General features: G+C 45.2%; 1 protein-coding gene across 1 annotated transcript; it reads right to left on the bottom strand.

The window, feature by feature from the left end:
• Window positions 1–1,893: 1,893 nt before the first annotated feature.
• On the bottom strand, window positions 1,894–22,066 carry NIPAL1 (NIPA like domain containing 1). Its single transcript, XM_015412863.1, has 6 exons — window positions 21,971–22,066; window positions 12,695–12,928; window positions 11,076–11,132; window positions 9,944–10,034; window positions 7,964–8,124; window positions 1,894–2,513 (listed from the first exon to the last, which is right to left on the bottom strand). Exons 1-6 carry the CDS (start codon window positions 22,011–22,013, stop codon window positions 1,894–1,896), a joined length of 1,206 nt encoding a protein of 401 aa, XP_015268349.1. The 5' UTR covers window positions 22,014–22,066.
• Between the last annotated feature and the right edge of the window lie 21 nt (window positions 22,067–22,087).

The following is a 22,087-nucleotide window of genomic DNA, read 5'->3' as shown; positions in this document are numbered from 1 at the left end:
AGGTCCCTTTAGAATAATTAGTCATTCCACCCATATGACTGAAATGGCAGGATTTCCCACTAGATCTGGCATTAAAAAAACAGAATGGAACTGAATCTGGCTGGCAAGTCTATTTACATCATACAAAAAGGAAGAGGTTAGTGTGCTGGATTGGGGACATTGGTGGTTAACAAGAAGATACAGGTAATAAGGTTAACACTATCTTTTCAGTGTGCCTCTGGATTGTTCAGAACCAAAAGGTTCGTCTCAGTGGGGCTGTAACGCTGACATGGCCAGACTTTGCCCTCTGAGGCAATTATATTTCAAAGTTTATACTGGTTTCATTCCTGTAATGCAAGCATAACTTTTATACTCTTCCAATCTGCCTAATGTGATTTCCACCCCTTCAGCATCAAGTTACCTTCTATGAACAATCTTGAAACTGATCAACTAAGACTGTAGGCCCAGAATTAACTACAGGGAAACCTGAATGTGCTTAATGGTACAACACCACGTTAAGGCTAAATTTTTAAGAACAGATGTTTGACACCTACAATTACTTTTTGATTCACACAATGGTAAAGAAGGTGACCAAAACAATAATGGAAGCTATCCACACTGTAAAGCATTCCAATAAAATTCCATGTAAATCATGCATATTGCTAGGGGTGGGAGAACTTCAGGAAGTTGTTTCATAACCTGTTCCATCACTCCTAGAACTTTACCAACTAACAATAACAAACTGACTTAGAACAGATCTTAAATGCTAGTTTAGCCAACCTCTGTAGGGTATAATCACAGCAGGATTCAAACAAGCAACAGGAATAATTACAGCAAGATTCAAATCTGAAATTCCCATTCTTACAACCAAATACACATGAAAGCCCATCCTCCAGTTTAATTCAAGTATTTCAAAAGATATATCAGAACACTTGGTGACCCTAGCTGTAGGCTCATTCATGCAGGCATGTATCCAGGGTTATTCTCTAATATTCCATAAATACTACACTATATGAAATTCTGCCCCAATACTCATCAAATAAGTTGTTTATATTATCTAATAAAAATATATATCTGACTTCCATTTTCCTTCTATTTGGGATGGACAAGAGGAAATTGTTTTAGAAACTGAACTGCAGAACATTATGGCCACTCTTGGAAAACCTCAGTCAAACGGAAACAGTCCAGTTAAGCAAAGTAAGATACATTATCATAAAATGAATATTTTGAATTATATGCCTAAAGCTCTCGGGAAGACACTTTGAGAAGGCCTTAGTTATCAGGTCTGTGCCCCAGGAATTTGTTATCAGACAGGAGTCTGTGAGAAAAGAAACAAATTTAAGATGGGCTTTACAAAATCCAGTGAAAAATATGCATGTAATAAGTATTAGAATACACATGCAAAATTCAGTGCTACCTGATATATGAAAGATCCTCTTTTCAGGAAAATGTACAAGGCTTTGCTAGAATTTAAAAACAGGGTTCTTTTTCTCCTTCAAAACACCTAGTAGCTGAAAATCTTCACAGCATTCAGTAACAAAGATTTGGGGAATGTCATGATCCCCCCCACCCACCCTCCAAGACAACTATAAAAGAACTCATTTCAAATAGTAAAACTATAAAGTGCTACATATGACAATATGCTTTATATGCAATTTAAAGCATTTAGTTCGAGAAACTCTTCAACAGCGCTATACTATATCAGCAAAGTCCATATGCTGCCAAAGTTTCAGGAAGAGAATAAGGGAGCTCATCACCACACTGCCTTTTCTGTTACCTCACCAAGAACCATAGTGACTGCTCTCTGTGGCTCCAAATGCACAGGTGCTGCCATTTGTAGGGAGAGGAGAGGAAGGTGTTAAAATTTCCTAGACTTTATTCGCTCCAGTTGGCTGTCCAAGAGCTTGGGGCTTATTAACAACGGCCATCCCCTTGCTCATTTCCTTGGCTGAACAATGTATTGTCCTCATCGCCAGTCTCCATGTTCTCCAATAAAGTCTGATGAACATCATAGCCGCAGGTAGGCAGCACTGATTCTTTTTTAGCAGTAGACGTCAGCTGGTTCCACGAGACGCTTATGTTTTTAAAAGCATGAAGGAAAAAAATGCCTATAATGATAGTGATGAATCCACTCAAGGTCCCAACGATATCACCAAGCGTCATGCTATTCCATTCCTTGAAAAGGATGACAGAGCAGATCACCACAGTGGTTGTGAAGAACACATAATAAATCGGCGTCACCAGAGATGTATTAAACACATCCAATGATTTGTTGAGGTAGTTAATCTGCGTACTGACGGACAACACCAAAACCGCTCCAAAAACATATAGCAGTGGAGACCGCAAGACGGGTTTGTGATGCCATAGGTCTTTAATGGCAATGCCAAGGCCCTTGACAGAGGAGACGGAGAACGCGCCAATCAGCGAACAAATCGCGATGTAGACCAGAATATTCGTTTCACCAGATTTGGGAGCAACGAAACAAATGAGCACTAGTGAGATCGCAATTATAGTAATGGCAAATGTAATAAACACTGTTTGGGGAGAGAAAGAGAGAACGGGGGAAGGATGTTACATAATGTGGACTAAGCATTTATCAGCAATGTCAATTGCATTTTGTCCTACACACCATAGAAATGCATAACTGATTAAATTCCCTTTACTCCATCTATGATTTTTGCAGAAGAGGAGGAGAGTTGGATTTATACCCCACCCTTCACTCGGAGTCTCAGAGCGGTTTACGGTCTCCTTCCCTTCCTCTCCCCACATCGACTCTGAGGAAGGTGGGGCTGAGAGAGCTCTTTTGAGGACTGCTTTTGAGAGAACAACGGCTTGCCCAAGGTCACCAAGCAGCTGCATATGGAGAAGTGGGGAATCTGCACTGCTAACTACTACACCAAACTGGCTCTCAGCAGCCCCGTGCTCACAAATAAAGCTTCCGTACTACCAGCTACAGATGAGGAAAAGAAGGCGGGTGGGTACCAAATAAAGCTCCATCTGCCATAGTTTGCAGTGGGAGTTGGGTGCATATTAGGTTCTACACCAGGGTTCCCCAATGTGGGGCCCATAGGTGCCATGGCCCCCCACCAACACTTTTCCTGATGCCCAACACGTACCTTTAAAAATTAGTGGGACCAAATGGGGCTCCTGCCCAGTTGGCCACTGGGGAGCTGATTGGCTGTACAGATTAAAAGAACTACATTGGTCCCAGTCACACGGGCAGGAAAATGCGGGGGGGGGGGACGTGGCTGTTAGCCCCAGGGCTAAAAACCGTGCGGTTGCTGGAGCAGACCTACCGATGGAGGTCCCGTGATGGGGGGGAGGTGCCGATCACTCCACAGTCCTGCGGCGCAGCAAAGAAGCGGGGCGCGGGGCAAACGGGGTTGTTGTTGTTTTTTAACCCAAATGTGCGCATGCTCCCTTGGGTGCTTGTGCGCATCCATGGAGACTTTGGGGGGAAAAAACACCTTTGTCCGAGGGGACATAGGCGGGCGCCGGAACTACCACCGGAAACGCGATCAGACGCCCGCCCTTGCCCCGCGGTTTCAGGAAACTAGTACCTCCAAGGTACTAGTTTTTTACCGCGCATCTTCCGCGGGAAGCCTTGGGTTCGCCACGGGAGCTCTACGCGTCCCAGATGTGGCGGTGAGATCGCGCCCGGGAAATCCGCCTATCTTCCGTCCCTCTAGCGTGCCTAATGCCCCGTGTCACCGCAGCCATTGTTAGTTATATTTTCTCTTTCCTCACTGTATTCCTGTTCTTTCGTCCCTCACACTCAGTATGTGCGTGTTTGCATGTGTGTGTGTGTGTGTTGTTGGGAGCAACCGTCACCCCCATGGGCTCCTGCATGGGGGATCCCTCCTTTACACCACAGGCAGGGCTCTTTTTGTAGCAGGAACTCCTTTGCATATTAGGCCACACACCCCTAATGTAGCCAATCCTCCAAGAGTTTTAAATTGTTTTATTGTTTTTTATCGCACGTTGTGCCTTGTGGTTGTAAGCCGCCCTGAGCCCGTACGCGGGGAGGGCGGGGTATAAGTGGAATTAAATAAATAAATAATAAATAAATAAGAGCTCTTCTTACAGGGGCTACTGTAAGCTCTTGGAGGATTGGCTACATTAGGGGCGTGTCGCTTAATATGCAAAGGAGTTCCTGCTACAAAAAGAGCCCTGAAGGCAATGTCTTTCAGTGCATTACCCATACACAGATGCAACAAGACTCTTAACCTGCCACGTGCCAGTGTTTCTTGTGTTGCCCTTCCATCTAAGACTTCCTTTTGTGGTGACCTTTCTCTTATTTTAATACGTCAGCACCAAACCCGTGCCGTTCGTATAACAAAGTGCTGCCGAGGCTCCCCAGAGCTGCGGCCCCCTTAAGAACTACAAACAATAAACCCTTCCTACTTGATCAATAACTTCCCCTTTTCCAGAGTTTGCCAGGTTCTCCCTCAGTACCCTTGAATAAATGCTTGATTACCAACTGGGTGTGGTAGTGAAACTTCTCTTTTTGTACTCTACAGCAAGCCAAGTCACTGACACTGGGCGATTTCTCACTAGAGAAATCGGGCGAAGCCGCGGGTCAAATGCAGCCCTGCAGCCTCGGGTGTGAAATTTACATGTTTGTGTCGAGGCAAGCGGTGGCTGCGCTGTGAGACAGCTCTAGTGAGAAATCGCCCTCTCTCTCCCCCCCTTCCTTTTTATTACCGTTAACTTCATAATACTGTAATGGCAACGCACCATACATTTGTTTGTTTGTTTTAAAATGAGCCATGACTTACAAGCCAAAAAGCATGGATATTTATGGGACATACAGCAGGTTTTTTTTTTTTACACAGAGCAGAGTTTATTCTATTGAGAGCTACTACTTAAATTTTCCCCCAGAGCACAGGGGGCTGCCAGTCACAGTGGATCGGTGGGTAGAGGCAGTCACAAAAAGCACAGGGTTTTAGAGATGGTCTGTGGTGCTTGAATGGGGAAAAGGTTTCCTCCGCTGTTTTCCCAAAGCAAGCCACCACTGCCACCTGAAAACTGGCTTGCCCTGCAGAGGGAAAATATACAGTTACCTCTGTATTGCCCCTGGAAGAGGCAAATAGCTTTGTGGCCAGGGCAAAGAGTTACAGCATACTTGTGAGCCAGTGTGCCGTAGAAGTTAAGAGTGCCGGACTAGTACCTGGGAGTAAAAGGTAAAGGTAAAGGTTCCCTTGCTCGAAAGCCAGTCGAATCCGACTCTAGGGTCATCTCCGTTTCAAAGCCGAAGAGCCAGTGCTGTCCGAAGACGTTTCCGTGGCCATGTGGCCGGCATGACTAACCACCAAGGCGCACGGAACGCTGTTACCTCCCCACTGAAGTGGTACCTATTTATCTACTTGCAATTTCTTGCTTTCGAACTGCTAGGTTGGCAGGAGAGTACCTGGGAGACCCAGGCTCAAATCCCCACTTGTGCCCTGGAAGCTCGCTGGGTGACCTTGGGCCAGTCACACTCCCTCAGCCCAGCCTACCTCATGGGATTGTTGTGAGGATCAAATGGAGGAGAGGATGTAAGCTGATTTTTGGGTCCCCACTGGAGAGAAAGGTGAGGTACAAACGGATTAAATAAATAAAGACTCCTTTCCTGGCCAAAGCAAGGATGTTTGAGTGTGAAGGTGGAGAGGGAGGATGGGAAAGGGTCCCGATGCTGTCAACTTCCCATCCAGAGCAAAGATGCATGATGGCATTTGCTGCCACCTCCTCCTCCTCTGTACAAAAGAGAGAGTGAAGCAACAGCATTGCAATAGCTTTAAAAGGAAGCATAAGAGCATGATTACAGCAGCACCAGAAGAGAGGCGAAGAGCTACTATTAATTGGTTGGGGAGGGACTTTCTGCTCACTCGTGGTTTATTAAATGTTCTGTGGGGAACCCCCCCCCCCATTCCAATTCCACTTGCAGCGGGATGGGGAAATAGAGTAAGCAACACAAAAAGGTGGTAGTGTGGAACCAGCCTCAGATTAGCATTTTTAAGAAGCTGTAAACCAGGAGCCTCATCTGTAGCTCTCCCCTCCCCAGCCAGCACAGTTTCCCCCAAAATAAGCATGCAGTGGTATTTTACCTCTGGTCTGGTGGACAATGCTCCCTCTAAGCTGTGGAGTCCTGTGAGCAAAAACTCTACTTTGTGAGCTCCTAGCATTAAAGCTGCATAAATTACTGTGCTCTGGAGCCATCCTTCCTTTGCTAAGACAAAAATGTGTGAGCTGGAGGCTAAAAAACTGTGAGCTAGCTCACACTAACTCAGCTTAGAGGGAACACTGCTGGTGGCTTCCAAAATCTGATACGCAGCTTTGAAAAGACTTCCTCAGGGCCCATAGGTTACAGTTTATTCTGTGTTAATTCTGCTTTATGCAAATTTAGCGGTGGGGGGGTAGAATTTCGAGGTGATTTAACCTTTTCCTACCCTGCCATTTATCACTGGAAAAATCCTCTCTGAGTTTTCCCAGTGGAAGTACAAGGGGGGGGGGAGTTGCAGGGAAGAACAGGAATAAAGCTTTCCTCTCCCCCCCCCCACTCATCTTCACTTGGTAAAACAATCCTGCCAGCTAAATTTGCAAAAGAATGAAGTCATTTAACATAAAACAGGAAAGAAACCATCAATTTCTCAAAAGGTCCCCATTGAGAGACACCTGTCTTAGAAGACTGGCACCGATATTTCCACTCTGATCAAAATGTTTTACACACATTACGTCTGCCCCTTTCGGACACTTCCTTGTAAAGAAGCCCACTTTCTAGAGAGATTCCAGATCTCTTCTGTGATTTTTTTAGCGGTTTCACCGTATATACAAACCTCAAGTTCTTGCACATATGGAAACAAGCAAACAAAATGCATGCTGTTTTCTACCCAAATCCTAAGTCGTAAACCCGCTCCCATTTGCCAGTGTTCTGGCCAATGGATGCAAAAACCCTGAGATAATTTTTAAAATCTGCTTCATTTTTAATTTACACTCATTCAAATTTACAATCACCTTTTTCATAATTGACAGTACAATCCTAAGCAAAGTAACAGCTTTGGAAGTCCATTGACATCAATGGGCTTAGAAGGGCATAAATCTTAGGATGGCACCATAAGCCCCACGAATGGTAACTGCAAAGTTGGAAAAAGGCCGTATCTCGGCAGCAGTGCACATCATTTGCATACAGAAAGTTCCAGGTTCAAATCTTGGTAAATCTGTTTAAAAGACTCTCAGGTAGAGGGGCTAGGAAGGATTCCTGCCCAATAAGCCAAGTTCAGATGTCAGGACAGGACCCCTCTCATACCATACCACTGTTTGATGTTAAAGTAGGGTTGCCCGGTGCTTACCTCTCGCCGGCATGTGGAAGGAGGGAGCCTTCTGAGAGGGGGGAGGGGCTCCGCCCCAACAGCAACATCTCCACGTGTTGTCACCGACCTGACATCACGTGGAAGTGACATCATCATGTCAGGGGACATCGCAGGGGATGCTCTGGTTTCAGGGCAAAACTCTATGGTAAAATTGCCCTCAAACCATAGAGTTTTGTCTCAAACCAGAGCGTCCTGGCGTGATGTCACTTCCATGTGACATCATCGCATCGGTGATGTTGTGTGGGGACATCACTGTTTGGGGGCAGGGTTTTCCCCGCTGGCCAGGTGGCCAGCAGCTGGGAGAAGCCCCCCAAAGTGGGGATTCCCTGCTTAGACCCAGGGGCTGGCAACCCGACGTTAGAGTGATGTAATGGGGGGGGGGACATGGTATGGGCCCATAGAGGTGCTTGACCTAAAAGTTTATGGATAGGGTCACACAAGACTACCACTGTGCATGGTGAGAAGATGGGATTCCCCATTCACCTACTAACTATGTCTGCAATAGGGCTGTGCACGTACTGTCCAGTAAGCACATGGCCATCCACTGGCTCCAGGAATCAATCGATCATCAGAACATTCAGTAAACCTTTTCTACAGTATTCACTCATGCCAAAGAGATTGCAAACCTGACCTACCTGGGTCTTTCAGCTTTGGTTCCATTTCATCCAACGACATGACTTCTTCCTCATTAGGAACGTGAATTAATATTACAGTGGCCCCCAAGATGCACAATACGCAGCCCAGTTTCCCATGAATATTGAGCTTTTCATTCAAAAAAAAGGAGGATAACATGGCACTGTTTGGATATTTTAAGAAAGGAAGGAAATATTAAACAAAAACAGAACACTAAATGTAATAATTAAAAAAAAAACCTTTAAATTCAGAATTGTTAGAATGATTAAGAACCTCCTAGGGCAAGTATTTCCACCTATGGAGCAGAGCTTCCCCATCTCCCTCTCCTACAGCAGCCTGACAGCCCCCCCCCATACTGTTCCTGGGGGTAATGGGACCCCCAGGAAAAAGTATTTCAGGGGGCATTTGGGGCTGCTGCAGGAGGATGGAAAAATCACGCTCTGCAGAGGAAATCATTGCACCTGCAGAAATGCAACTCTGGATCCAAGCCTTGGTCTGCAGTCCATGTCCACAAGAAAAAGAAACTTGAACGATTGAAAGGATGGATGGGTATCTGTGGATATGTTCCCTACTGTTCACACAGATGCCACTAGTTGATCCATGTACACACTGGACAGAGATCAGATACACGTATCATATAGATAAAAGCCTTTGTGCTTAAAAATGGGGAGGAAAGATTACATAAATTGGGCCTATTAGTTTTACACACCTAATGCATATATCATAAGCAGTAAGCAATGGTAGAAGGGCAGGACAGGATTTGCACACAGGGCTGGATCCAGACTAAGTTTTCTAGTGGCAGAATCCAACTTTCCTTCCTCCCTCCTCCAACAGATCACCACCAAAGGAGACCCTAAGGAATGCCACAATTGGGGGGGGGGGTCCTGCAACAGCAATGGTGAACAGGCAGAAATTGATCGTTGAGGTTGGATCCAATCCACAGTCTCTGCTGCTATGCATATGCTGGATGGAGCCAGATGACTGTGTGAATCATCCCTAATTTGTTGACTTTCCCATTGTCTCCTAGGTAGGCTATTTCAAATATTATTTAAACAGACTACACCCAGTTGATTATATCATTTTTATATGGCACCTGATGCTGCAGTACTCCCTTTTCTTTACCATCAAGTCACAGTTGACTTATGGAGACCCTGGTGGGGTTTTTCAAGGCAAGGGACATTCAGGGTTGGTTTGCCACTGCCTTCCTCTGCATAGCAACCCTGAGCATTCCTTGGAGGTCTCCCACCCAAATACTCACCAGGGCTGACCCTGCTTAGCTTCTGAGATCTGATGAGATGAGGCTAGTCTGAGCTATCCAGGTCAGGGCCAGTGTTCCCTCTAAGCTGAGTCAGTGTGAGCTAGCTCACAGTTTTTTAGCCTCCGGCTCACACATTTTTGTCTCAGCTCAGGAAGGAGAGCTCCAGAGCAAACTCATTTACGCAGCAGCCAAATCGCTCACCCACATCTTTTGTGCCAGCAACTCACAAGGTAGGATTTTTGCTCACAAGACTCCACAGCTTAGAGGGAGCATTGGTCAGGGCAACGCTCCCCTTACAAAGCATTAATAGGGAAAGCATGGAGTTCTCGGAAACTTTACTGAAATTGATGGGATTCTTGACCTACTTTGAGAGCAGGTAATAAAACGCCCTCGAAGAGGGAAGGGTGGAACAAAATGCAGGAAGACTTAAGAAAGGGGGCGGGGCAGATTACTTGCAAAGAGAAATGTGCATTCTGGGATTGAAAAACCATCGCACACCCCCTCCTCCCATTAAACTGTGTAAGGAAGCACTCCTAGCAAAAGGCTAATTAAGATCTGCAGGCACTGGTCAATAAAAAACTTCAGTTTTGTACAATTCAGACAGCTCCATGCTCAGTCCTGATCCATCACCTGGACTGAACCACAACGTATTTAATATAATGTACTAGATACGCTGATAAGGAAAGTGAACTTTTTACTGATAAGAAAAGTGAACTGTACCAACCTTACAAGAACACTCAGTGCACCCAACGGGGTTACCAAAGTTGCAGGTGCAAAGGTATATGCAGCAAAGTTTGCTGCTTCTCCTACTCCCACTGCAAAAGAAACATGTGTTCATTTTTTAAAAAAATTCGGATTGGCCAAGAGTTACAAGCATGCTGCTGCACCAGAAAAAAGGAAGTGCTAGTAGATTTCTTCTTGCCTAAACCAATTGCACCAATACTTCCTCCTACCGTGTTTCCCCGAAAATAAGACACTGTCTTATTTCTTTTTTCTCAAGAAGACACGCTAGGGTTTATACCACAAATGCATAGAAATCCTGCTAGGGCTTATTTTTGGGGTAGGTCTTATTTTCGGGGAAACGGGAAATTATGGGTAACTGACCTATTACTAGAATAAGTGCTACAAAGTTAGTGAGCACCCACGAAAGGACTCCATTTATAAATACTTCTCCCCACTATATCACTGCATGAGAAGTTAATCGCAGAGCAGCTTTCCATCAATCAATTAAGGCTTGAACATCAGGAATAAAACATAAGAAATGCTGAAAAACCCTTGAGACGGAGGGATAAGTCTAACAAGACTTCTGGATAATGTTTACTTTTGCATCCGCTTTACCTCCGACTCCCAAGAAGTTCATTTGCCAACTTAAACCCAATAGAAGAATTCTGAAGTAGGATGACTGCTGTATTTTAAGTGCTAATGTTTCACGGCGACTCAGCTACTACTGAGAAGAGGGGCTGTGACTCAAGTGGTAACGCAACTGCCTGGCAATGCAGAAGGTCTCAGGTTCGATCCTGGATGTCTCTCGTTAAAAGGAGGAGGTAGCAGGTGACGTGAAAGGCCCTGGAGAGCTGCTGCTAGTCAAAGCAGGCAATACTGACCTCAGCAGACAAATGGACTGACTCAGTATAAGACAGCTTTACAAGTTTGAATTGTGTAAAGGAGCAGTGTTTCCTGGGGGAACAGAGCCATCTTTCGATCTTTAGTTAGCTATTATTTTATTTTATTTATACCCCACCCTCCCAGCCATGGAACATATGTGTACACACTCCTTTGGAAAACCCAACTGAGACAGATTTGCAAAGCAAATCCGAAGCTGCCCTCCTAGAGTTAAAACTAACACATGTACTTACTTGACAGCAGCCCTGCCCACCATAACCATTCCTTCAGGTACAAATATCCACCCTGTCCTGGAAAAGAATTATTTTTCATGAAAATAATGTAGAAAGACTTCTGATAAAGCCCCGAGGTACTCTTCTTGCTGAGGTTTATATTAAGAAAGACGACCCTCCATTCATTCTTTATCCCAGCATGCCTCTGTACATTCAGAATTTTTTTCATACAAAGCTTAAATATGAACCAAATTAGCTAGTAAAGGGCTTCCTTGATGACCATCTTAAAATGTGGACACGGTTTCCATGATGCTCTTTTAACACCATTTTCTTCTGTCTAGAGTTTGTTTTTGGCCCACACACGTTGTGAATCTTGCTGGCCTTGTTATGGTTATTATAAAAAAGCATATCCAATATAATAATATATAAAATGTATACAATAAAAGATAAAATAATAGATATGAACAATGATGGATTAGATCCAAATACTCCCAAGTGAGAGTATTCCTTAACAGAAGAGAATCTTTGGACTTTCAACTCAGTACTTTTTTCCAATTTTGACCAATTTTCTGTGCCCCCCCCCATTTTATTCCCTGCTTAGACTCTCACATTTCAACGTAAATGCTATATTCTGTATGTTTTTGAATATGTTAAAGGAACAGCTGATATTTTCCAGTTTGAAGTATTTCCAACTGCAGAATGAAACTTTTTCATCACCTACTGAAGCCCATTATGCCCCCCCCCCAAATGCTGTTTCCAAGAGTCTAGCACACAGAGGTCATTTCGGGGGGAATCGCGGGGAAACGCAGTTCCCCCGGGTGAGGTGCGGGGGGGGCGGTGCACATGACGAAGCCCCGCCCCCTGCTTCCAGCCGCCCCGCTCAGAGAGAACTGCCCTTGAGAGAACAGCTCTGAAAGAACTTATAACTGACCCAAGGTCACACCAGCAGCTGCATGTGGAGGCATGGGGAAATCAAACCCAGTTCTCCCAGATTAGAGTCCACACTCTTAACCACTACACCAAATTGGCTCTGGAGTGTTGACAGTTGGCATCTTAATGCCAACGAGACTAGAAAAAGAGAATGAACCAAAGTCTAGCTAAACTCTTCATAATGCATTCCTCACAGGATTCCATAGGGGATAAACAGTTACTCAGGGTAGCCAACTCCCAGTCTGGACATTTCTGGAGATCTGGAGGTGAAGCCTGAAGAGGGTGGGGCATGAGGAGGGGGAGGGACCTCAGCCAGGTGTAACGCACCCTCTAAAGCAGCAATTTCCCACAATCCACCCTCTAAAGCAGCGATTTCCTCTAGGGGAACAGAACTCTAGTCTGGACATCACTTGTAATTCCAGGACTCCCGGCCCCACCTGGAGAATAGCAATCCTAAATTATCTGTTTCTTCCAGCAACCATTCAAACATTGGTCACTACAGAAGAATACCAGGTAATGCTGGGTTTAAGAACGAGGAATGTGAAATCCAAAAGGCATTCTTAATGTAATATCCTGACATGAATACAACCCTCAAGCTTTAAAGGTACATTCCAAAAATCAAAAATACCCCCAGAAACTGGGCTTTTGATTTTTGAATTTTAAGAAGAGGACATTTCTTTAAAAATTGTAAACCAGAAAACATTTCTTACCAGCTCTAAGGGCTCCTTTCTCAGCTAATCGCAAAAGGCCCTTCTTTTTCAGTATAAAACTGGAACCGATGAAGAGACTGGAGCTTATGGCTAAGGCTGTACCTACAAATAGGCTGTGTTTACTTCCTGTGGGCGTGGAAACATTCAACTTTGTCTCATTGGGGTATCGGCCAGAATAAACAAAGAAAGACTCTTGCAGCGCAGATACGTTGAATATTTGACACCATGCATCGCCTAGGAAAGAAGAAGGAAAAAAAAACCCTTATTTAATTGAAGCCAGCCAAAACCCAAAGACCAGGGCTATTTTGGGGCAAGAACGCACAGGAACAGAGTTTGCTGGTTCCTGAGTTGGCCACGCCCAGCAGGAACTCATTAGCATAATAGGCCACACCCAACAGCAGAAACTCATTAGGATTGGCTACATTGGGGGTGTGTGGCCTAACATGCAAAGGAGTTCCTGCTACAAAAAAAGGCCCTGGGTTTTGACAGCAAGCAAGGTAAACAGAATAAAAAGCAAAAGGTGGGTGTGGCTGGATGACCACACTTCTGGTAACACAGGAGTGTGGCCTCATATGCTAATGACCTGTGCTGTCAGGGGTGTGGCCTAATATGCTAATGAGTTTATGTTGTTGGGTGTGGCCAATTATGCTAATTAGTTCCTGCTGGGCTTTTTCTACAAAAAAAGCCCTGCCAAAGACTATGAATTAAGGTTTCAATAACCAATGGAGCACGTTTGATGAAATGCACAGTTCCTTATCCTTGCAGCTTTTTGTAAAGCTGGGCTCCTGAAGGCAGTGGCAACTTCAAGCCACCAGTATTTCTCCCACACCACACCTACCTTGGGGCTGGTGGTGGGCCGAAGAAACAAGTTTTGAAACCTTCTATTTGGTAAGACAGGAACGGGGGGGAACCCACAGTTCCAAGTTTTGGAGCTAGTCAGAGGATTTCTTGCGGGCAACAGCCGTTGCTAGGACTCTGGAGTGGTATTGCCTGGGATTAGTGCTACCTACATGGATTCTGGTTTTGCTAGTCATTTTGTGTTATGTAAAGCTTTAGGCACACTGAGAGTGCTGTGTCAATAAAAAAGGGCCTGGCCATCGGTTCCCCCTGCATATTTGTAAAGAGATGCTATAAAACACACAAGTCTCCGGTACTGTCCATGTACAGGGAAGGTGACCTTATAAAACCATTTCTAGAACTATTGCTTAGGGGAAAGTAGGGTATATGAGCTGATGTGGGATTTTTTATCTTCTTAAAACACCATTCCCCCCCCCCCGAAGTAAAGCATTTTACTTGGTCTTAGGAACGTATATGCATTTATAAGAAACTGCCTTCCACCTAGACAGAATATTGTTCCATTCCACCCATACCACGTACTTTGACTGGCAAAACTTCTCCAGCATCTCTTGCGGGGATGTTTTTCCTAGCCCTCGGACTGGAAAACCTTTCATTGGAGAAGCCAGGAATTGAACACGGCCCCTTTGCAGGCAGATCATGTACTCTCCTATCCAGCATTACTTCCACCTTCCTTTTTGCGAAAGATCATGGGGGTACCTATGTGTGTTCCATGTGCTGCTTTGTGTTTGGAGAGCGGTCAGAACTTGCTGGCTACTAAAGCATGGATCCACACAATTAAATTTTGGTTACGACTCCATTTTAACTCTGACCCCTTCAGTTATATGTACCAACTACGTTCGGAATCTGATAATTCCAGATGGCTATCTTACATCGAAGCCAAAATAAGTTCCCTGAATTTGTCCCTAGAATCCTTATATATGCTTTCTGTGTCTGAGGCCTTTTTAAAAATAAAATCTAGTTTATTGGGGTCAGAGCTACAAACTCTTTATAGCCTGGCTAACAGAACCTGTTCTCCCTTACATCTGGGGATTATTCCTAATGCAAATCTTCCAGCAGTATACCTCTATCAACTCATAGCTCCAAATTTGCGTAGAGCCATATCCTTGGCTAGATTTAATGTTCTTCCTTCAGCTATTTTATCTGGCAGATTCCAAGGGATTCCCTATCCTAGCAGGTGCTGTCCTTGTAGGAAGGATTGTGTTGAAACTGTTGCCCATGTTCTCTTCCAGTGCCCTCTCTATTTGGCGTCCCGTCGGGATCTTCTATATCCCATATTAGGCCATTTTTTAGAGTCCCATGATGATTTTAAGCTTCTTTTCTTGCTTGATAACACAGAAACAGAAATAACTGAAATAACAGCAAAGTTTCTCTGCAGTGCCATGGCCCTACGGCCTGATAAATGATATGATGAATTAGGGGTTTTTTTAATGATGATACTCTGTGATGTTACTCGGCAATTTTAATTTGACTCTGTGTGTACTTAGATTACTGTATTTTTATTTATATGCCAATAAAAGGCTTTGGATTGGCTGATTAGGAAGTGAGTCCCATTCAGTCCAAACGATTTAATATGGTACAAACCAGATAAGATTGGGCTATAAATTTAAAACAATGTCTTGCAGGTTCATATTTATTTTGCAAACATGGAAAGGTACAAGCAGAAACAAATGTCCCAAAATAGCTAACTTGTCTAAAGGAGGGACTAGGCAAGATCTACTAGAGCTGTGGGCTCCATTTCTTTTGGAATAACTTTGGAAACACAGTTGTATGTAAAACAGGCATATTTTCATTTAAATAGTTGGGTATTTATGTTTTTAATGTCTCTGAAATGTATTTTGTAGTTTTTCTTTTCTAATTAGTAAGATTGCAGTTTAATATGATTTTTTTTAAAAAAATCAAATAGCAATTGCATTAATTACCATGATTTGCTTCTTTGAATGTCAGCCTTAAGATGAATACAAAAGATTGTTTATAAATCATTAAAAAAAACCCTTTAAAGTGCAGAAAGAAGAAAATACTAAGACCGTCTCCTGGGAAATGATATTATACCATTTTAATTTAAACCACCATTCAGTGAATGGGAACTACAGCATAATCTGTACTATAAATTTAAGGGGGGGAAACATATTTTTTGTGAGAAACCAATTTTTCTCTTACTTAGCCCTTCAAAAGTAGAAGGGTATCCAAAGTCTGTTTCCCTCAGACACCCCTCTGTTTCTCCTCTTTACACAGAGAGCGTTTGTGCGTTTGTATCCTGTACTGATGCCTCCCCAAGCGCTTTCTGTCTTTGCTGAACATTTCATGTACTGCAGAAAATGCGGGGCAGGTGACGGCAAACATACCAGAACAGGACTTACAGTGCTACAGCCTACCATTTCTCAAGTAGCAGCTTGACAACAGAACTGCTCGTCATCAGGGATTAACTGGTGTAATACAGCACAAATCTTTGTAGGCAAGAGTTTGTGAAAACCGAATGAGAGAGACGGTGGGCAAACATACACACAAGCTGACTGTCATCCACAATAAATGCATCTCTATTTTTTATTCATAACTCACTTTTACTATGTACACAAGGAAGAAGAGAAAGGCAAGGGAGGAGTAGAAAGCAAGCTTGGTAGGACAATTATTCAATGTTTACGTATTTCAGAATGCTCAGGACTTGCATCAAAGAGGACAAATGCATTTCCTAGCCAGCTATGGTCAGGACCCTTGGCTTCAACAGAACATACCTTCTTTTAGGCAAATGAGTGTGCGAAATTTTCAGTCTGGGTACTGCTGGCAATAAGAAGCAACAGAGCAAGGCCTCTGTGCCCACAGGGTACTAATGGTCTAAGCATGACCAGAAACAGGAGCCAAAGGGCTGTTGGTCTTCAGGTAGAAACTAGGAAGATCCATTTGCAAAGAGTGTAAGAGTGTGAATGAGGCTTCCTCTGCAATTAGAAGCCATTTATTTCTTCCCCTTCCTGTTTGTTATAATTTAGTTTTGTATTATTTTTTAAATTTAATTTTATTTAGATTTGTAGGCCGCCCTCCCCGCAAGCGGGCTCAGGGTGGCTTACAGATGAGGCACACATGCCAATAATTAAAACAGCTAAAACCTGATAAATCAATCAATTATACAGTACAAGGTGCTCAAGTTGTCTCAAAGTCCTCAGTAGCGAGATGGGATTCTGGTGATGGTAATCTCAAATCAATCGTATCGTTCCAGGCAGCAACGCCCTTCATTCTTCATCCCAGGGCCATTGCACCCCCCCAGATGTTACCCAAGCCAGTTGGTGGTGGTGGTGCGGCGGTGGTACAGTAGCGGTGGCGGCCCCTACTCAAAAGCCTGGCGGAAGAGCTCTGTCTTGCAGGCCCTGCGGAATTGCGCAAGGTCTCGCAGGGCCCGGATCTCCTCCGGGAGCTCGTTCCACCAGGTAGGGGCTGTTCTGGGGCCCCGCTACAGAGAAAAGCAGGATAGAAATGAATGAATGAAAGCTTCTGTCGATATGCAATTCCTTTGCTCCCTGTATCACACCATAGGGTTGCTAGGTCCCGCAGGTGTGCGGGGGATCCCCTGGTTTTCTGCACTCCTCTCCAGCACCAGCCAGCTGACCAGCAGGGGAGAATTACTGCCCCAAACACAATGTGCCTACCTCACCCAGAAGTGATGCTGGGGGGGGGCATACTCTGGTTTTTGGGCAAAACTCTATGGTAGAATTAACTTCAAACCATAGAGTTTTGCCCCAATACCAGAACATCACCCCCCTGATGTCACCAACATGCCTACATCACTTCCAGGTAACGTAGGCATGGCGTGCTACTTCCCTCCCCTCTCCCAGAGTGTCCCAGTAAGTCCCCTGCCAGCTTGTCCTTTAGACCTGGCAACCCTACACGCACAATGATGAGCTTGTTACGATAGCATCTCATTTATACATCTCGCCAGAGATCAGTGCTGGTGACTCAATACGGCAACACGGCTCCAAATATCGGGTTTAGACAGCTTATGTTCACATGAGCTCCCCCCCCCGCCCCTTAGCATGACACTGCCTTATACGAAATCAGGCCCTTGATCCACCAAGGTCATTAATGTCTACTCAGACTGGCAGCAGCTCTCCACAGTCTCAGGTGCAGATAGACATGTGTGTACAGAGGTCTTTCACATCACCACCTACCTGGTCCTTTGGAGATGCGGGGACTGAACCTGGGACGGTGCAGAGGCTCTTTGACTGAGCCACAGCCCCCCCCCCCCCCAATGACAACAGCTATTTATATGGGCTCCAATCCTAAACTTTCTTTCTGCTTATGCCCCTGTTTCTTTATTGTGGCAAGGAGCCTCTTCTGCAGACTGTATTCCTCTGTCGCTAAGCAGTTTTCAGCTCACTGAAATGCACTGGTCTTTTGTGAACATAAGAGCCTGACGCCCAGCGATTGCCTCCACTGAAGAAGAGGTTGCTGCACAAGTGGAAACTAGGCTTAGGATCCAAGCCACTGATCTCTGATCCGGTCTGTGTAATGCAAACCATCTCATCCACTGCTGGGCACAGTATCCATTAGTAGGGTCGCCAGCCCCAGGTTAGGAAATACCTGAAGATTTTGGGGGTGGAGCCTCAGGAGGCCAGGGTTTGGGCAATAATGCCATAGAGTCCAACTTCCAAAGCAGCCATTTTCTCCAGGTGAACTAATCTTGGTCACCTCGAGAAGAAGTTGTAATAGTGGGAGCTCTCCAGCCACCACCTGGAGGTTGGGAACCCTATCGACAAGATATTACCTTTCTGCCAGGTGTTTTCATATCACATGGTTGCTGTGCCCAGCCATCCAAGAGGCATGCTTATTAAGCCATGAACACCAACTTGTTCAACCAGTTAATAAGAACGTGTTTTAATGAGCAACGGCAAAAGGTCAATTATCTTGGTTTCCATTACTGGGTAACACCCTTGTGATGAAACGGGCCTTCACTCTACCTTCCAAGGTTTTCCCAACACCTGGCGAGGCTTCTCTCTCTCTCCGGTAACCTGCCACCACTACTGGACCTTTGTAGGAACTGCCTGCTGGGAGGGTCAGGACTCCCAGCTTCCCTTCCGAGTTCTGAGGCCCAGAGGCCAAGTTCTCCCACTGCCCAGTGCCTGGTCACTACAGGGGCAGTTTACTGCCCTGTGCACCCCTGGAGGAATAGCTGCTTGCCAACTACTTGCCTTTCCCCTCCTGGCTTTCCTTTTAAAATAGTGTGTCCAAGATGGTGGAGGTCTATGTGTTATGGAGAACCATGGCCAACATCCAAGGTTATAAGGTATTTATTAATAAGAAAATGTTTACAAGTATACTTTTAGCATGATTGAGCAAAGAAACCAAAAGAAAGGGGTAAAAATATAATTCCTCTGTCCCTTTCTCTTTATGTGCCCTATCAGCTGTTAAAATATAGGGCAGGCTCTTTAGCTTAGATCAGGGGTGGCCAAACTGTGGTTTGGGAGCTGCATGTGGCTCTTTCACACATATTGTGCGGCTCCTGGCAGGATGGCTGGGGAAGATAAATATCATTAGCAAACAAATATCATTGGTTATGTGGCCAGCATGACTAAACACCAAGGTGCACGGAACGCTGTTACCTTCCCACCAAAGTGGTACCTATTTATCTACTTGCAATTTCTTGCTTTTGAACTGCTAGGTTGGCAGGAGCTGGAACTAGAGATGGGAGCTCACTCCATCATGCGGCACCCGGGTCTCGAACTACTGACTTTCCACAGCCTGCAGTTCAGCGTCTTAACCACTTGAGCCACCGTAACTCCTACAGAGTGACCATTACCTTAAAGCTTCCTCCAGCCCTCAGTTAAGAGTCCAGTCTGCTCTGATGGACTCAGCACAAAAGAGAGCTTCCTCATTGCTTCCAGGAGTTTTATCTTTTCCCTTTCCCCTCCCACTGACCCAGTCAGACCAGGTCAAGGAAGTCTCTCCAAGTCAAGGAAATTTCCATCCTGAAGTCTCGCTAGTATTTAATTCCTTCAAATCTCTGTTCCCCGCCTGGGGGGGGGGGAGCTTGACCATCCCACTATCTAGACCTATTAGCATTTGTATGAAGGCGGGTTGAGGTAAGTCTGGAAAGCAATTGAACTGACTTCTCCCCTTCCCGCCTGTTCTCTGCCCAGAGAGAGAGAAAAAATTTAAAACTCAGAGTGAAGGTTTTGCTTATTTCAAGCCTCCAAAGAAAAAATGCTTTTCTTCACAGCCCTCATAAGAAAAACAAATGATCAATTGATCACTGCCAACATTTCCAAAGTCTAGGTCAAATGATTATAAAAGTTAACACATGAACAACATTCATCCTAAGTCCATATTGCTCCTAGAAATTTCAAATTATACCCCCCTCCTGCCTTGAAACAAACAGGGTCCAATCAACCCCCCCCCCATCTAGTGCCTGAACGTATACTGAATATAAAGTCAGCCTACCATTAGTAAGTTAAGATGGCCTAACCCAGGGCAGAAACTTGTCAGTTACTTCAATACTATTACATTTTTACACCTTTGAATTATATACCTGTGGCACCAAACTAATTGGGCCTCCTCTCCTTACCTATTCCCCTGAACTAATGCCACATTTCACGCCATACGTGCCAGGCATGGTCATGCCTTATCCGTGACTCAGTGGTAAGATTCCTAAGAGATCATCTGCCAATAATTACAGTACTATTAGTGTCACCTTTAATCATCTGCTTCGTTTCTACAGTGAGAAATTCTGGAGCTCAAACCTGCCTTTTGGTCTCCTCTGCCCTACTGGCAGATATCGAGGGAGAGCAGATACTCAGAAGCATGATTTATTACATGCACCATGTATTTGTCTTAATGTTCTCCCCGGTAAACTAACATGTACCAGGACTAAGTGTGGGCAGCCAAAAATGGCTTGTACTGTATAGCCCAGTAATTTCAGAGTAAACCTTCCCCCACCTGCATCTGACAGATTTGCAGGGAGGGCAAGCCACTCTGCATATGGAATGGGCTAAGCCAGGGGTGGCCAAACTGTGGCTTAGGAGCCACATGTGGCTCTTTCACATGTATTGTGTGGCTCCCAGCAGGGCAGTTGGGCAAGCGAAGGGGAGGCGTGCCCCTTCCCATAAGCAAGTTCCCCTTCCTGGGCAGGCTTGGGGGGGGGGGGAAGTAGAGAAAGAAAGCAACTTTAATTGTAAATGTGTTCTCAAAGGCTCCCCCCCCCGCCTACAAATATCATTGGACAAATAAATATCATTATCAATATCTATTTTTACCCTTTTTGTTTTTATTTTTGGCAGTCTCATTTAATGATAACAAAAAGCAAGTCTGCATGTTTTTTTCAATAAAGACATGTATACTATTTGTTCACGTCATGAGGCTCAAACATCTGAGGTTTATTCTATGTGGCTCTCTTACGTTAAGTAAGTTTGGCCACTCCTGGGCTATGCCCTGATTCATTGGCCCTTTGGAAGCATGGCCTCTGCACCAGCAATTTTTGTCTCTCAATTTCAATTTGACTTTTACAGCTATTTCTCCCCCACACACACATTTTCAGTCCAACTGCTTTCTTCATATGGGACAGCCCAGGCTGGTCTTGTCTCATCAGTCCCATCAGAAGCTAAGCAGGGTCGGCCTTGGTTAGTACTTGGACGGGAGACTACCAAAGAAGTCCACGGGTGTCATGCAGTGGTAGCCAATGACAAGCCACCTGTTTTCATGCCTAGGAAACCCTGCGGGGTCGCTGCAAGTCCTGCTGCAACTTTCCACCACTACAGTCGCATAAGGCTTGAGCCAGCGGTGCTGTAATGGCGAGAGTATCAGACTAACGTCTGGGAGACCAAAGTCCAAATCCCCGCTCTGCCACGGAAGCTTGCTGGATCACCTTGGGCCAGTCACACACACACAGCCTAACCTACGGGGTTATTGTTATTAGCAACCCTAAATGCTAGGAATGTGAAGAAAAAAGAGTAAGGTAAAGGTTCCCTTGCTCGAAAGCCAGTCGAATCCGACTCTAGGGTTGCGGTGCTCATCTCCGTTTCAAAGCCGAAGAGCCAGCGCTGTCCGAAGACGTTTCCGTGGTCATGTGGCCGGCATGACTAAACACCAAGGCGCACGGAACCGCTGTTACCTTCCCACCTGTTTATCTACTTGCAATTTCTTGCTTTCGAACTGCTAGGTTAGAGTACAGTAGCCTATAAAGTACTACTGGGCTTTTGTTTGATTTCGCTTTAACAAACCCTCAGGGCTACCTTCTCTGAAGAAACAGGGGAGGTGGCGAATTGCCTCTGAGCACGTGCAAAGACCGCTGCGCAGCCAAGCCCAGGATTTCCAGTCCCTCCCTCCCTCCATGAGATGGCGAGTTTCCAAAGGGCAGAAGGTCGCTTGCCAGTCACCTCCCCCACCACCCCGGCACCCCTTTCGATCATTGCCCCTCTTCGGAGAAACGAAGCGACTGACCTTCGCGGCACGGATCCAGGGCTCGCACGGCTTTCTCCCCCATGGCCGCGGAGCTTTCCCAAGCCACCGGCAGGCGGGTTCCTCCCTCGGGAAGCCTCTCGCAAGGGAACCCAAAGG

This window comes from Gekko japonicus, unplaced genomic scaffold, assembly GCF_001447785.1.
Source record: "Gekko japonicus isolate JY-2015 unplaced genomic scaffold, Gekko_japonicus_V1.1 scaffold1332, whole genome shotgun sequence".
Lineage (NCBI taxonomy): Eukaryota > Metazoa > Chordata > Lepidosauria > Squamata > Gekkonidae > Gekko > Gekko japonicus.
The sequence above is the reverse complement of the archived record's forward strand: the minus strand, read 5'-3'. Positions and strand labels throughout refer to the sequence as shown.